The sequence below is a fragment of the Moschus berezovskii genome, chromosome 9 (assembly GCF_049115385.1).
Source record: "Moschus berezovskii isolate FMDL1 chromosome 9, NW_MosBer_1.0, whole genome shotgun sequence".
Lineage (NCBI taxonomy): Eukaryota > Metazoa > Chordata > Mammalia > Artiodactyla > Moschidae > Moschus > Moschus berezovskii.
The window spans coordinates 107091065-107107868 of record NC_142468.1 but is presented as its reverse complement, the minus strand read 5'-3'; the positions used below and the strand labels follow the sequence as shown (position 1 = coordinate 107107868).

Below are 16804 nucleotides of genomic sequence, written 5' to 3'. Positions count from 1 at the left end.
ATGAAATAGATGGCCAAGAAAAAAACTGGATTGAGAGTTCAGAATCTCCTAGCTTTCAAGTTCAATGATGAGTTCTCTCCAAATGTGGGGAAGAAGAAAAACAGCAGACTTACCAGTGGTAGTAGCGGAACCGGGGTCTCCAGTTGGGTGTTCGAAGCAATGTTTGCAAGGCACATGCCAAATTCACAAAGAGGTAACACATGAGAAAAAACCTGGCAGAATAAAAAAAGTATGAGGAATGATTATTACTGTAAAATAGTTAACTCTTCAAGGATTATTTTAAATAACTAGGGAGAAAATATAAATAAATAAATAACTAGGGAGGATTGTTGTATTTAAGCCTCTGTTCTAGCCCACTAGCCTCTGAGACTAGAGTGTAGAAAAACTTCACCTCCCCACAAACTTGCTCAACCTTCTCAGGTCTCACTCAGTGAAAGACACTACCACTTTTTATCCAGTTACTCTCAGGATAATACTCAGTTTCCTCTTCACTACTCAACCTTGTTCCAAATTCACTCATCAAGTCCTACGGATTCCCCCTATTTACAAAACTCTAAACTTTCCCCCCTCCTTTCCACCTCTACTTCTATCAGCATAGTTCAGGCTCTCATTTCTTCTTTGCTGGATTAGTTAAACAAGCTTCCAACTGGCATTGGAAGCTTCCAACTTCTGGTTCAATGATGGCCTCCTCCTAACCTATCTTTTATACAGAATTCATCATTATGAAATAGAAATATGACAATTTTGTCCTCAAAGGATTATCCACTACTTTCAGGTAAAAGTTCCAGGTCCTCTGTGATCCACTTCTGCTTACTTCCCTGCTCTGCACTTACCCTACCCGCACCTTCCGCTCTCAAAGTCAGACTTTCACTTCTCTGAATGCACTGTCCTATTTCATCTCTCAATTCCTTCACACACATTCCCTGCCTGGAATCTTTTTCACCCCTTCACTTCATGATATAAGCATCACTTCCTCCAGAAAACCCTTCCTGATTCTCAGTCCAGTTACGCGCACCACTGTAGAGCTCATAGAGCATACAGTGTTCACCCTGACCACAGTATTCATCACATCAGAGAAGGATCACTGGTTTCTTTATTTGCCATCAGTTCTCTAAGGTTGTATCTTAGTCATCTTATGCTTATCCTCAGCATACTGAAAATAACCTAGAGATCCAGAAAATAAGCTAAGCTTTAATGAAAGTTTTCCCCCTCAAATGATCATAGTATCTGTTTTTTGCAGAAAAGTATAGAAAAAAAAAAAACTTGGGAGAAAATTCACAATCATAAGTGCTAACATTTAGCACACCTTGCATATTTTACTCTGTTTATTATGTTTTTTAAAACATAGATGAGACCACAGTGCGAATATCTTTTTTTTCTAGTCACACTGCGTAGCTTGTAGGATTTCAGTTCCCTGACCAGGGATTGGACCCATGCCCTTGGCAGTGAAAGCATGGAGTCCTAACCACTGGACTGCCAGGGAATTCCCATGAACCTAGACTTCACATATGCAACAACAAATGAAGAGAATAACTGGCTCTTACATGGAAAGAATTGGAGCCACAAGATCCAGGGAGGCAATAAGGATTCCCAGTTCTGCAATGGCAGCAGTTAGAAGTAAAGCCCAGGTAGGTTCCCCATTGGCTTTGCTGTGACCAAAAACCTGTACGTAGAAGTGAAGTATCAGACAGATGAGTGTGGGAAAGGTTTGAGTCAATGCTCCCTTATTCTTTTATGCTATAGTTTCAGAGATCTTTAAGATAACAGCATTACAACTGTGGTAGCTTTTAAATACCTTTATTCCACTCACATATAAACTCATACTAGAGATTTAGAGGGCTATACAGTCTTGTGCTAAAACCCATCTTCATATTATATGGCCCAATAATTTCTAAGCCTATGAAGATCAGTTTCTCCTAAAACCTGAGAAAAAAGGAAGAGGGTATAGAATAGGGTCACTTACCCTCAGAAAGGGTATGATGTTATCCTTGGCTATAGCCTGTAGCAGCCTCGGGGCTCCTGTGAGACTCTGAAGTCCAGCCCCACACGTGGAGAAGAAGGAGCCAATAACAATCACCCATGGGGATGGCCAAGATAAGGTTCCGACCACCAGATTACCTTTCACAGCATCTCCAAACCTGGGAGAGAAATCAGAGTGGGGACGTTTAACCTGGAAATAACTTTAGATGAAAATGCTAGATAGACATTCACTCAATTTTTTCTATTTATAATTTTTTATGTTTACAGATGAGAAAGGGAAAATACTAGTAGCCTGTATGAAGGAAATGAAGAAAGTAAGTTTCAAGCTTTTATTTAGAATGGCAATCAGACACCCTTATGTCTCAAAGAGAAAACAGAAACTTAAAACATTTAAAAATTTTTATTATTTTTAGTCTTAGTTTTACTTTTAGTAAAACTTTTACCTTTACTTTTAGTCTTAGTTTTCCAACAGCTCTTATTGTACAGGAAAATCCTCAGTATTCAGACAAATTCACTGCTTTATTGAAGAATAATTGTTGCATCATATACAACAACATACTGGTCTCTCTTTTGGGGACCTATACATATGTACTTTCTATTGTTAGTTGTGATACACATCTCAGGTGGGTTTTGAGTTTATAACTGTCTTGGTGCTGTATGGGATGATCAGACATAATGGAAGACAGATAGGTGGCTGTTAAAAGAAATCAATTACTCACTTGTCTCTGAGGACAACACCTTCAATACATGCACCAAAAAGGACAACATTGCTTAAATCTAAGACACTAGAGTCAAGGAAACTGCCACTCACACTCTAAGATGAACATAAACACTCAGGATATTTCTGTCAGTAAAATGAATGACTAAATTCACTAATGTCATAAATTCCTTCTTGAGTTTTAGAGATGAGGTAGGCAGATTATCTGGGTTTCCCTTGTGGCTTAGCTGGTAAAGAATTCGCCTGCAATGCGGGAGACCTGGGTTCGATCCCTGGGTTGGGAAGATCCCCTGGAGAAGGGAAAAGCTACCGACTCCAGTATTCTGGCCTGGAGAGTTCCATGGACTAAGTTCATGAGGTCACAAAGAGTCAGACACAATGGAGCAACTTTCACAGGTAGATTATGTGGTGTGAAGTGAGGGGGCAGAAAGCAGATATCTTTATTATCAGGATAAAAATACTGATCACCCTTGTTCTATGGCTGTTCCTATAACTGAAACTCAAACTGGATCCATCAAAAGGATACAGACAAAGGAGGTGGTCAGGATGGCGAGGATAGTGCCAATGGGAATGGACTTTTGAGCATCTTTCAGATCCCCAGATCTGTTTGATCCTGCCATGATGCCTTTAAAAAAGGAAAAAAGAAGAAGTTAACTTCTTTAGTTCCTGGACACTGATATATGAACTGCTATTAAAGACTACAGGAAAATCTAGGAATCCTGAGAATATAGCTTTGTCTCCTAAGAAAAATCCCTTCCCAGGTCTGATCACCTATAAAACAGGCAACAACCCATGTGCTTACCTGTGACAGAGGGAAAGAAGATGCCCACCAGCAGAGTGAAAGAGGTGGTGATGTCCACAAGGACATACTCATGGTTTAAGCTGCCTAAGACATCGGAAGATTTGGCTGAGGGCTTTTCAATGATCTCTCCCTTTGGTAGATAATTACTCCAAAGATTCTCTGAAGTGGGAACAAAGGGTATATAAGCAGTAGCAGTATGGAAAGGACACAACTGGATAATTTTCTAACCAACAGTATTCTAAATCAGATCTGTCATTTATATGGTTTTTAAGGGTATGTTTGCTTCTATAGAGCACAGATATATGCACATACATATCATATAGTAAAGTACACAAAAATAACCTAATGCCCTTTCCCATCTTGTTCAAATGTAGTCTGACAAATACTTTGGTATGTATAAATACAGTTACGTTTACCAATGCAAATTAGCAAAAGTTAAGCAGAATAAGCTGAATGCCCTTACAAAGTTTATTAAAAAAAAAAAAATTAGGTATCTGCTAACACCTTAGTGTAAATTTGATTACATGCAAAGAAATTTGTGGACCAGACAGTTAAGACAGAAATCACTTAAGGAAAGAATTTCAAAAATTGAGATGAGTCAGGAAAACACATGTGGGTTTGATGACATTAAAGTAATTCTAGCTGTCATTGTTGGAAAAACTGACAACTTTACAATGTGTTAACACACAGAATACTTTATTATCTTAAGTTTAAAATTCATTTGTTCAGCTCTGCTTGCAAGAGCAGTAAATTTTAGCAGACAATGCTACAAAGATGTCCTGAAAAAGGATAAATTCATTAACAGAAAAGCAGAAAGATGTTGAGTTGAGTTGTATGCTGAATTTAACAAGGGAAGTGGCACTGTGGCAGTGAGTGTTGATGGATAATAGAAGAGTAAGAAACGTGTCCCCAGACTTCCTAACTCACCTGTAATGACACCGCTAGCCAATCCAGGGATGCCCTGGATCGAAGTGACATTGTTGTGAACAAAGTACTCATCACAAGTGGCATTGAAAAACTGACTTGAGTTACAGAAGAAGCCCCATAACTTTGACGGTACTGTCATGTTGTTAACTTCCTTGGTCTTTGAGCAAACATCAATATGTCTTGATGAAAGGGTGCGGTTGCCCAGCATGCAGACCCTAAGTGAAAAAGAACAGGAAGAACACTGAAGCCAAGAGGAAAAACTATTTTAAAAGTTTAGAAATAGGTTAGTATATATATGCTTGCAAAGGAAAAAAAATATCTCACCTTGAAGAGTTTTTACTGTTATGGGTGGGAAAAGAACTAGTATTGAATAGCTCTGTAAATGGTATCTTACATTTTTTGCCAACCTAACCTTTACAGCGATCTCACAAAATATGTACTAGTATTTCTATGTTGTGGAGGAACTGAAATTTAGGGATAAAAGTAGTCTGCTTGATCTCACACAGGTGGTGTGTAGTAGTAACAGAATTCAAATACAGGAACTGTCTGAAGATGCTGTGCTGAATCATGTTATAGAATTTCTAGGTTATTAACAAATTGTTGGGTCTAAAATCAGAGAAGGCAATGGCAACCCACTCCAGTACTCTTGCCTGGAGAATCCCAGGGACGGGGGAGCCTGATGGGCTGCCGTCTAAGGGGTCGTGCAGAGTCGGACACGACTGAAGTGACTTAGCAGCAGCAGCAGCAGGGTCTAAAATAAATCTTAAGAGTCCTTTTGTTCTTCTTACACACACACACAAACACACAAATCCTCCTCTTTCATTTGGCCTAGGAAAAAGCCTTATGCTCATAACAACCCCTTTGAAAATATATAGAAAAAGGTCAAATCTTCTGGATACTGTTTCAGGGAAGACAGCTTGGCTATAATTAGGCCATTCCCTCTATGGCCTAATAAAAAACTGTTTTTGAACTTAAGCCTAGACCTAGTGGAGTGAGGATATTTAAGGATAATACAAATATAGACTGTTCATTTTATTGTTTTTCTTTAAACCAAAGATATAAATACAAATAAAGGAATAATACACCCACAGTTAAAATAACTCTCAGGAGGAAAAAAGCAACTTTAGAAATCTGCAAAATGATAGCATACATATGTGATAAATCGTGCCTGTCACTCAGCTTCAACAACTCCCAACATTTCCCAGTCTTGTTTTATGCATTCCTCTAGGTTTTTAGACTTGTTTTTCTGAAATATTTAAAAGAAAATACCACACATGAATTTTGCCCACCAAAAAAAGAGGAGAAACATCAAAGGAAAACTTGAGGAAAATGGAATTTCCCAAATTAAGATATAGCCAGAATGTAGCATTTAGTACTTCTATGACTCAAGTGGATCTCCAGTTACTTTACAGCTCCTGGATGAGCAGACTGAAAATTTATCATGGACTCTTATTACTGACAGCACTTAGCACAGGAGAAGAAATACTGGACTGGGAGTCAGCAAATCACAAGGTTTGTGATCTTGCTCTGCCAATCATTAACTTTGGGGCAAGTCATTTAATTTCTCTGGACCTATTTTTTCATCTTGAAAAATCTATTTTTCAGTAATCTGGTTAAATCAACATAAGACTGATGAGTGTGATCCCTGGATTATTCGGATGATTTTTCAAAGACAGTCACTATAACAAGGTTACAAGCAATACTCAGTGCTGGCTAGTTCCTGAGCCACTGCTGCTGCTAAGTCACTTCAGTCGTGTCCGACTCTGTGCGACCCCATAGACGGCAGTGGGCTCCGCCATCCCTGGGATCCTCCAGGCAAGAATACTGGAGTGGGTTGCCATTTCCTTCTCCTCCTAAGCCACTAGTCAAACTGAAAACAGGTGAGCCTTTGAGTCTGTACAAATCCATTTCTACTTCAAAAAGTATACATTAAGGCACGTATACTACTTATGTATGTCATATAATTTATATAGAAACAGACACATAAGCAAATGATGTGACATTTACTTCCCTTTATTTTGTGACTAGAGAGTTCATTATTGTACTAAAAACAAAATAAAAAATTCAATTGTAAATACTTAGGTAGTAATTAAGGTTTTCTTGACTCTCCTGATTTTTCATTAATAAAAGGAATCTAACATTTAAATACTTTATCAAGGTTGCTGTTTGAAAGCCCTTCATGAACAGCTCAAATATACATAATCATTAGCAGGAGGTTTTGAAAAACCTACTATCTATATCCAAATGATGGCCACAGCTGCCAATTCTATGCTTGGGATGTAAGGAAGATGACACACAGTTTCCTCGGAGGCTTCCTGCACTGATGCTAACTGGGCTTATCCAAGAGGGAAATCTCAGTGAAACTGTGAAATTCTGCTTTGAAAAGATCACATCACCAGATACTGTTGCTGCTGCTGCTGCTGCTGTGTCACTTCAGTCGTGTCCGACTCTGTGTGACCCCACAGACGGCAGCCCACCAGGCTCCCCCGTCCCTGGGATTCTCCAGGCAAGAACACTGGAGTGGGTTGCCATTTCCTTCTCCAATGTGTGAAAGTGAAAAGTGAAAGTGAAGTCGCTCAGTCGTGTCCGACCCCTAGCGATCCCACGGACTGCAGCCTACCAGGCTCCTCCATCCATGGGATTTTCCAGGCAAGAGTACTAGAGTGGCTTGCCATTGTTAGTGACTACCTAATAATGATGCCTAGTCAGAGAGACACGTACGGGAAGTGTGGAGGGGCGAAAGAAGACTTGATGGCTCCAGCATAGATGGCCAAGATGGACACGATGACGCAGGCCAGGAAGAGTGAGGCAAACTTGTTCACGTAGCGCACGCCGATGAACACCACGAGCACCAGGAGAGCCAGGAAGGCCGTCCCATAGACGCGCATATTGTTGAGCATGGCTGCCGAATCCGTGAGCGCGTCTGCGCTGTGAAATAGCGCAGCTCGGGGGGCGATATACACCTGGTGAGCAAAAAAGGAGAAAATGAGGCCACTCAGAGGGATCGAAGGGTGGCTGCTGTTTGCATGTGCTTTCACAAACGAAAGCAAAACTGAGACAGAAAGTGACTGTAGACACAGCCTAATTCCTGTTTCGATCTAAGTGAAGTGAAGTGAAAGTCACTCAGTCGTGTCCGACTCTTTGCGACCCCATGGACTACACAGTCCATGGAATTCTCCAGGCCAGAATACTGGAGTGGGTAGCCTTTCCCTTCTCCAGGGGATCTTCCCAACCCAGGGATCAAACCCAGGTCTCCCGCATTGCAGGCGGATTCTTTACCAGCTGAGCCAATCTAAAATGCCTACAAAAATAGGGTATCATTGATTAGCCTACATGCTATTCTGAATACTAACACTTCCAAGTGGAAAAATAAGGGATATATTAATAGCTTATTCAAAGTATTATACAAAGTAACTGTAAAGATTATTGAGTCCTACTTCTGCTATTTTTACTTTAAATAGTGAAAAATATATCCTAGTGAATAAATAAACAAACATTTTTATGTCATTGGGATAAAAACATCAAAAGAGATAAACTTTATTTTACTTTTTCCCCATTAGCACAAGTCTTGCCTCTGAGACTTTACCTTTTTGGTTGAGGTGGCAGGGTGCTGGTGATGGAGTGGAGGGGAGGGAGTAGGCAGCCAAAGGATACCCTCAACCTCTCTGACTCATACTCCCAGTAGGAGGTCAATAACAAGTCAGCAGTCAATCACTTGATTGATTCCTATAGATGATTTCTCAGAAGCTTTGCTATCAAACAGCAAAATCAGTCCAAATCTGTATCTTTTCCATACTATAGACCACAATTAAGCTATTACTCACCAGAAAAATTTCAATGGCACCAAGGATGTACATGGCTGCTGCAAATGTGGTACCAAGATAAAAGCAGAGGCCAACAGCTCCACCAAACTCTGGGCCCAGTGCTCGGGAAATCATAAAGTATGAGCCTCCAGCTAAAAGGTAAAACAGAGGTGAACAAGATAAAGAAAGTATGCTAGTAACAGGAATGTAAACAAGTTGTAAAAAAGGATAAATGCTTTGGGCTTTTAAAAACTCTGAATGTGATAAAAAGTGTATTTCCCAGTAGGAAGTAAAAGATGAAACCTTCATATTACACACCTAATATCCCACATAAAGCAGCACAATTTTGTCAGTATTACTGAGAAAAATATCATATTTACCACAGGCATCAGATAGCTGAATAAAATATAAATTCTAACTAAAAGAAGCTAAAAATGCAGTAGACATGAGATATTCTAGCTTAAAAAATAAAGATTTTTTTTAAAAGAAGGTTTCTTAAGTCAAATAGTAGTGCCTGTGGCCAACAGACTAAACAAACAACATTCCTTGGAAGTCTGCACCTCTATCTTTATAGCATAAACATACAGTAATCAGTGACAATCCATGAAATCCAATCTTAGCTACTGACCTGGCACCACTCCATTAGTGGCAATGGCACTCATGGAGATAGCAGTCAACATCGTCTATAAAGAAAGAGAAAAGAGAAGGCTGTTACTATACAGAGACATTTCCATACTACTTTCCCATCTGCAGGTCTCAGAGCACTTGTCGAATATTCAACTCTACATACTTATATGGAGGGAGTTCCCTCATACTCAGTGGTATGGAAATGAGAAGATGAGCTTCATCACTGCACTAGTCACACTACTGGTATCTGGAGTATTCCGTTAAAATGCTCCTACATGGTAATCAGTGGGTTAAGTGCTATTAAGAACTACTGATCCTACCGTGATCTTCTAGTTAAAAACTTGGAAAACAGACTGGAAACTGACTAAACACTGGATACAATAAAAAGAATAATATTCAGTAACGAGAACCACTGAAGACTTCTGAGCTCACAAGAACTGTATTTTAAAAAACATTACCTGATAGTGGCAGAGTACAGAATGGACTGCAGATAGGGAGCAGATGGAGGCAGAATGACTTGTTAGCAGAGTAATACAGGATATCAGTGAGAGGTGAGGACTGCGGTGGTAGAAGTAGGAATATAAAGAAGGGGTTGAATAAAAGAGATTTCAGAGGGAGACCTCATTGACCTTGATACCTGATGAGATATGACAAGCAATCAAGGAGTCAAATATGGCCCTCAAGTTTCAAGACTAAGAAACTGAAAAAAAAAATTGAGTTATGAATGATACGGACTATGTCCGTTTACCCTGCTTTGCATGGTACTCAGTTGAGCAAAATGTACAGGGAGTGTGTGATGGTGACAGTAATAAGTCAGTAGACAGCTTAATAATAAAAAAATGTTTATAATATCTATCAATTTACAACGAAATTGAGAGATGTAGCTGGCATACACAGATAAGAGGAATTTACATTAAAGGAAGACCAGAATGTTCTCAGTATAATGGAAAGAAGACCTAGAAATAACACCCCAATTTCTGAGGAAGGGGTAGGGGATGACACTTCAAAACAAATAACTTCTTACCCCCAAACAACAATCAGCTGTTTACTGGCACTGCAGTAGAGTAATACATCATATTTTCTAACATATTTTCTGTCACAACACTAGCATTATCAAATTCAAATGGTTTGTCTTCTGAAGTGTTTGAAGTCAGGGGCTGTATCTTCTACTTCCAAGGGAAGCCTTTCTTTGTAATTTTGAGTACAATATATTACAGATATAAGCAGTGAGTAACTGACTGAACTGAAAATCCTTTAGATTTTATTTATTATTTTTTTATTATTTTTATTTTTATTGGAAGCTAATTATTTTACAATATTATATTGGTTGGTTTTGCCATACATTGACATGAACCTGCCCCGGGTGTACATGTGTTCCCCTTCCTGAACCCCCCTTAATCTCTCCTGTTGAGATCATGAGTATTTTCCCAGTATGCATTCTTTCTTTTATTCCCAAAGAGGTTAAAGCATGATACTCTTGAGCTCTTGCATGTTCCAGGTGATTTCCAGGGGTCAACTTGGGACTTACACAGCAGCAGCAGATAAGGACAATTGCAAAGGCCTGCAGAACTCCAGCTGTGCCCACCACCCATGTAAGGCGTAGAAACAGGATCACTCCAAAAATATTTTGTAGACATGGGAGGTAGACACCCATGAAGGTACCCATCTGGGGAGTCTGGAAAGATGTTGACAAAAGAAAAAATCATGTAGTCATCTAGAAGAGCTGATTCATCCCTTTACTTTTATATAAAAACTTGTGCCCTAACTATAATTTTAATTGCAAAACAGAGATGATAAGTTTAAGCAGTATATTTAAATAGGCACATACAAAATCTCCATCTAACAAATGTCTATCACCATACTTATTATTCCTAGAGATACATATTTTAACTTTACAGAGATCTCCACATGTTTTTACATAGGACTCCCATCACAAACTTCTAGGTGCATCTCCAACAATTTAACTTTCTGTTCTTCAAGGGCAATAGTTTTTTTCTTAAAAAAAAAAAAAAAATGGGATAATGACTTGATGGAATTTCTTCAGAATTTGGCATAAACCTTTCCTAGTAGTTGGCAAATGGAGTTAATAAAAAGATCTGAGTGTTACTTTACTCCTGAACAACCAGAAAGCTAACTTGTAATTTTGTTCCATGTTTTCATGGGTGTGGACACTTTTCTTTTGAAGTGCTATTCCCTCTCCCTGGAATGCTCATCTCCCAGCTACACATTACACAACTCACCCCTCACAGTGGCTGGCATATACAAAGTGTTCAATGGTTCTTGAGCAAAGAGTGATACCCTGGACAATTTTTCCTCTTGTCTATATGGGGCTCTTTTAACTTGCCTTATTATTCTAAGGCCTCACCTTGGTGGGCTTCTTTTTCCCTTCAGTGATGTTCTCTGCCTCTTCATGTTCCTTTGCTCCTTGTGTCAGATTAGTATAATTGGCCAAGCGGCTAAGGAGAGAAGACACCTTTGGTCTGGTGTCCATTTCTTCCTATAAATCCAGAAATAAGGAAGAAATACATGATGAAGAACACTGGGAATAAACATCAAAATGATCCATCTACCAGAAAACTGCAAAGTAATCACAGGCAAATATTTTTTAAAAATTTATCAATGAGATTTTATTCTCCCCTCATATTATAAGATGTAATCAGAGCTACATGAATCCTTAGGAAATTCTTAAATGAAAAGTTTTATGATTTTTATAGCTGACAGAAAAAAAACCCACACTGGCTCCTTATAGATAGTTGCAACCTCATAAAAGGCTTCCCAGATGGCCCTAGTGGTAAAGAATCCGCCTGCCGATGCATGAGATGCAAGGGATGCTCATTCAATCCCTGGGTCGGGAGGATCCCCTGAAGGAGGAAATGGCAACCCACTCCAGTATCCTTGCTTTGAAAATCCCATGGACAGAGGAGCCTGGCAGGCTACAGTCCATGGGGTTGCAAAGAGTTGGACACGACTAAGCACACAGGCAATTTGCAAAGAACATTGATGACATAATTTTTAATCACAGTACTGCTAACAACCTACTAACAGTATTACTAATAGTCAACTCATATTTATAGTTATTATTTACAGCACCAAGCGTGGACATGTCAATGAAAAATTTTTGTGACTGAACCAAATATTCACCTCAGACCTTTTCTTGAAGGAAACTAATAGAAAATATTATTTAAAAAAATAGGAACACTGAGAAAAGTGGCATTCGACTCATTGTCCAAAGTAAGACAAAGCAGTACTGGACTAAACCAGGCTCCTTTCAACAATCAGGCCACAGATTCCATCAGAGTCCATGCCGTCTTAGATGAGACATTCAGGTCCTCTTAATCCAACAGCCTGCTTCTTACCCTGCTTTTTGGTTAGTGCTGTGCTAAGTCACTTTAGCATATTAAAAAGCAGAGACATTACTTTGCCAACCAAGGTCCGTCTAGTCAAGGCTATGCTTTTTCCAGTGGTCATGTATGGATGTGAGAGTTGGACTGTGAAGAAAGCTGACTGCTAAAGAATGGATGCTTTTGAACTGTGGTGCTGGAGAAGACTCTTGAGAGTCCCTTGGACTGCAAGGAGATCCAACCAGTCTATTCTAAAGGAGATCAGTCCTGGGTGTTCATTGCAAGGACTGATGCTAAAGCTGAAACTCCAATACTTTGTCCACCTCATGCAACGAGTTGACTCATTGGAAAAGACTCTGATGCTGGGAGCGATTGGGGGTAGGAGGAGACGGGGACGACAGAGAATGAGGTGGCTGGATGGCATCACTGACTCGATGGACATGAGTTTGAGTGAACTCCGGGAGTTGGTGATGGACAGGGAGGCCTGGTGTGCTGTGGTTCATGGGGTCGCTAAGAGTCAGACACGACTGAGCGACTGAACTGAACTGAAGTCACTTTAGTAGTGTACAAGTCTTTGTGACCCCATGGACTATAGCCTGCCAGTCTCCTCTGTCCGTGGGATTCTTCAGGCAAAAACACTGGAGTGGGTTGCCATGTCCTCCTCCAGGGGATCTTCCCAAACCAGGGATAGAACTTACGTCTCTGGCAGCTCCTGCGCTGCAGGCAGATTCTTTACTGCTGAGACACTAGAGAAACTCTTTTAGTTACTAGTTCTATGGTAAGTAACATTCATCCCAAACACAGAATTGAAAAATTTTATACTTTATTACAACACAAACCTTTACATCCTAGTTAAATTAGAGAGCAAGATTCTCCATATGCCTGTGATGTCAACATTCCTCTTTACTTCTCAGAAATTTGATTCAATGGTTATTTATTAACTAGCAATAATTAGATTATATAGATTAAATCAACTACAATAACAACCTAAAATGAGTATTATATTTTAACAGTTAGTTATTAAATTATCCAGCCTGTACTATTTTATTTTATTTTTTTTTAATTTGTTTTTTTTGGTAATTAATTTATTTTTTATTGGAGGCAAATTATTTTACAATATTATATTGGTTGGTTTTGCCCTACATTGATATGAATTCGCCCCGGGTTTACATAAGTTCCCCCTCCTGAACCCCCCTCCCACCTCCCTCCTCCCTTTATCCTCCCTCTGGGTCATCCCCGCATGACAGCCCCGAGCATCCTATAACATGCATTGACCCTGAACTAGTGATTCGTTTCACATATGACAACATACATGTTCAGCCTGTACTATTTTAAAACTAAATGGGGTGAAAGACAACAATCTTGAAATTTCTGTTCCTGAAGTCTCTGCCCTAGTTTTCTCCCAAATATTACCTCAAAGAGTGCCAAATTCTTATCAAAATATTCATCTCCTTCTTCATAATTGGAATTGTTAAGATAAGCATTTCGTGCTTTCTTATGTCCATCATCTGGAAAAAAAAAAAGTATACCACGTTAGTTTCTCATTGGTATTGAAAAGGCATCAGCACCAAAGAACTGCATGCTGCCTCTGTAATAATAAAACTCATTTTCATATTCAGATTTTCATCTCAGAGTGGTAGCACTGCCTGGTGAATGTGACTTCCTCTTGAAAAGGAGCAAAAGCAAATCTCTAAGAAGTAAACATGGGTCATTCCTTTTCTTAACAATACAAAGACTGGAAACACTATACTTTTAAGACTCTAGCCTAGAGAAACCCTACTCTTAATGTCATCCAAAGCCAGGATGAAAAATAAAAAGTCATTGAGTCCCTGCTCGGTGTACAACACTGTGCTGGACAAGGCTACTTTATACACTGTTCCTGTTGATAATGGCAATAAAAGCCCTTGGACTTCAGGGCTGTCTGACCTTTTCTAAATGACACCATTTTTGTACAAACATTTGCCACATATCTTATGTGAAAACAGGCATCCCACAAGAATTTGGTGAACCCACTCTGAGGAAAAATGAGAGAAAGATTGGGTTCCCTAAAACAGCAGAGGTTCTGTTGTTTGAGTGCTTTCTTAACTTTGGTTCTTTATCGTGTAAAAGTTACAGTTATACAGGTCTGGCAGAAGAGAAAATTTTAATAACTGTGTAAATGTCATTAAGGACTAAGATTTTAGAGACTTCCCTGGCAACACAGTAGTTAATAAGACTCCATACTTTCATTGCACGGGGCACAGGGTTCAACTCCTAGTTGGGGAACTAAGATCCCACATACAGCATGGTGAGGCCAAAAAATAATAAAGCCTCTCCCTTTCAAACTCTACGATTTTAAATATTGAGGAACTAGAGATCAATATAAAAATTAAAGATTTTAATCTAAAGTCCTAAAACCTTAAATATGTAAGATGAGCTTGGGAAACAGAAAGCTATCAAAATGACTGAGTCATGTCAAAGGAGAGAAGAGTCAATCTGAAGGTGTTCCCACTGGCTAAAAATGGGATAATGTGAACACTAAAAGTACATAATGCAATGAATTCAAATGCAACTACTTGAAATATCCAAATGGTACATAACAAAACAAAACTAGTCCCCTTCGCATAGTTGCTATGAAAAAAAATCAAAGTCTGAAAAATAATAAATGTAAACAATTAAGCAATTAGCCCTAATCCCACTTTTCCTGTACCAACTATATTTCAAGGTAACCAAAGAGAGAAAATTTCTTCATCACAGAAACATTCTAGCTAATAAACGCAGATGGAATTATATAATTACAAAAACAACACCAATTTCCAACCCCTAATGAAATAATGGTTATGGGCAGTCATCATCCGGAGAAGGCAATGGCAAGCCACTCCAGTACTATTGCCTAGAAAATCCCATGGATGGAGGAGCCTGGTAGGCTGCAGTCCGTGGGGTCGCTAAGGGTCGGACACGACTGGGCGACTTCACTTTCACTTTTCACTTTCACACATTGGAGAAGGAAATGGCAACCCACTCCAGTGTTCTTGCCTGGAGAATCCCAGGGATGGGGGAGCCTGGTGGGCTTCCGTCTATGGGGTCGCACAGAGTCGGACATGACTGAAGTGACTCAGCAGCAGCAGCAGCAGCAGCAGTCATCATCAATGGTTGCTAAAAGCATTAGGTGAAAGCCTGAGACATAACCCACTGATCACACTTAGCATCACTAAAAGTGGGACAACACAATCTTCTAATGTAATGCGATAAAAGATACACTGTACAATTTATGATGTATTCTTACCCAAAGAATGAATGGAAGCTGAATATGAGCAAACCTCTAAATCTATCAGTTCACAGAAAACAAAGGAAGAGCATGTTAAACATCACCGCAAAGATAGAGTCATCAAACTCAGAACGTGGGGCTTCCCTAGTGAATCAAGTGGTAAAGAATCCGCCTGCCAATGCAGGAGACACAGGTTTGATCCCTGCTCCAGGAGGGTCCCACATGCCACAGAGCATGTGGACCACTGAACCCATGTGCTACAACTACTGAAGTCCGTGTGCCCTGGAGGCCCTGTTCAATAGCAAGAGAAGCCGCCACAATGAGAAGCCCGTGCGCCACAATGAAGAGTAGCCCCACGACTAGAGAAAAAGCCCTCACAGCAAGAAGACCCACAGCCAAAAGTAAATAAATAAAATTATTTTTAAAGAATTCAGAATGTGGACAATTCCACCTGACAAATAATCTGCTTTTGTTAACAAATAAATGGCATAAACTAAAACAGGTGAACTCATAAATTAAGAGACTTCAGATGACATACCAAATCAGTTGCAAGGTGCAAACCTTGTTAGAATCCTGACTCAAACCAAATGTCAGGAAACAATCAGAGGAATATGAATATGGATTGGTTATTTTCTTTAGAAAGGGCAAAAATATTCTGGGGAAAAAATTTGGTGGGGGCTGAAAAATTTGCAACATTGTTGAAGGGGGGTGATCGGTTCATGTTGTTTCATTATGCAATCTCTGGAAATTCCCATAATAAAAAGTCATAAAAATAAATGCAATTATTAGCCTAAATAATTATCTATTTCTAATATTATCCTAAATATTATCCTATTTCTAATGCTTCCCGAAAATTCTAGAGAATGACACAGCTAAAAATTATCACCACTTTTGAGTAATCCGTTTATTCAATTAATTCAATAAGTAAATACTTACTAAGTTCTTATATGTTGGGCACGACAACAGTAGACAAGGCAGTTAAAGACTATTTTCACTGTGCATATACTAAAGTCACAAAAGAGAAAATAGCTTTTAAAAAAGTGATAAGTTCAATGAAGAAAATGAAACATGTACTAGGATAGATTATGACTGGGGATGGGAAGGCAGACAAGTTTTGACAAGATCATTAGATTGATGATAAGCAGGTCCTCCAGAATTATATACTAATTTATAGTATTTGCCAAATATTCATATAGGCTAATTTAAAAATACTAATGTGACTTCTTCTAAGGGATTCCTGCCCACAGTAGTAGATATAATGGTCATCTGAGGAGAAGGGGACGACAGAGAATGAGATGGCTGGATGGCATCACCGACTCTGTGGACATGAGTTTGAGTGAACTCCGGGAGTTGGTGATG

General features: G+C 39.3%; 1 protein-coding gene across 5 annotated transcripts in view; it reads right to left on the bottom strand.

The window, feature by feature from the left end:
* The window catches only part of SLC12A6 (solute carrier family 12 member 6), a 101659-nt gene that overhangs the window by 17548 nt on the left and 67307 nt on the right, over nt 1-16804 (bottom strand). For all 5 annotated transcript variants that reach the window (XM_088840135.1, XM_055435398.2, XM_055435397.2 and 2 more), the window contains 13 exons: nt 13612-13706; nt 11223-11354; nt 10386-10532; nt 8859-8913; nt 8252-8382; nt 7149-7390; nt 4428-4642; nt 3501-3659; nt 3225-3323; nt 2700-2757; nt 1964-2138; nt 1545-1663; nt 114-212 (listed from right to left, as the gene is read on the bottom strand). In XM_088840135.1, the coding sequence (XP_088696261.1) occupies nt 114-212; nt 1545-1663; nt 1964-2138; nt 2700-2757; nt 3225-3323; nt 3501-3659; nt 4428-4642; nt 7149-7390; nt 8252-8382; nt 8859-8913; nt 10386-10532; nt 11223-11354; nt 13612-13706 (1726 nt within the window). The remainder of the gene's footprint in view (nt 1-113; nt 213-1544; nt 1664-1963; nt 2139-2699; nt 2758-3224; nt 3324-3500; nt 3660-4427; nt 4643-7148; nt 7391-8251; nt 8383-8858; nt 8914-10385; nt 10533-11222; nt 11355-13611; nt 13707-16804) is intronic.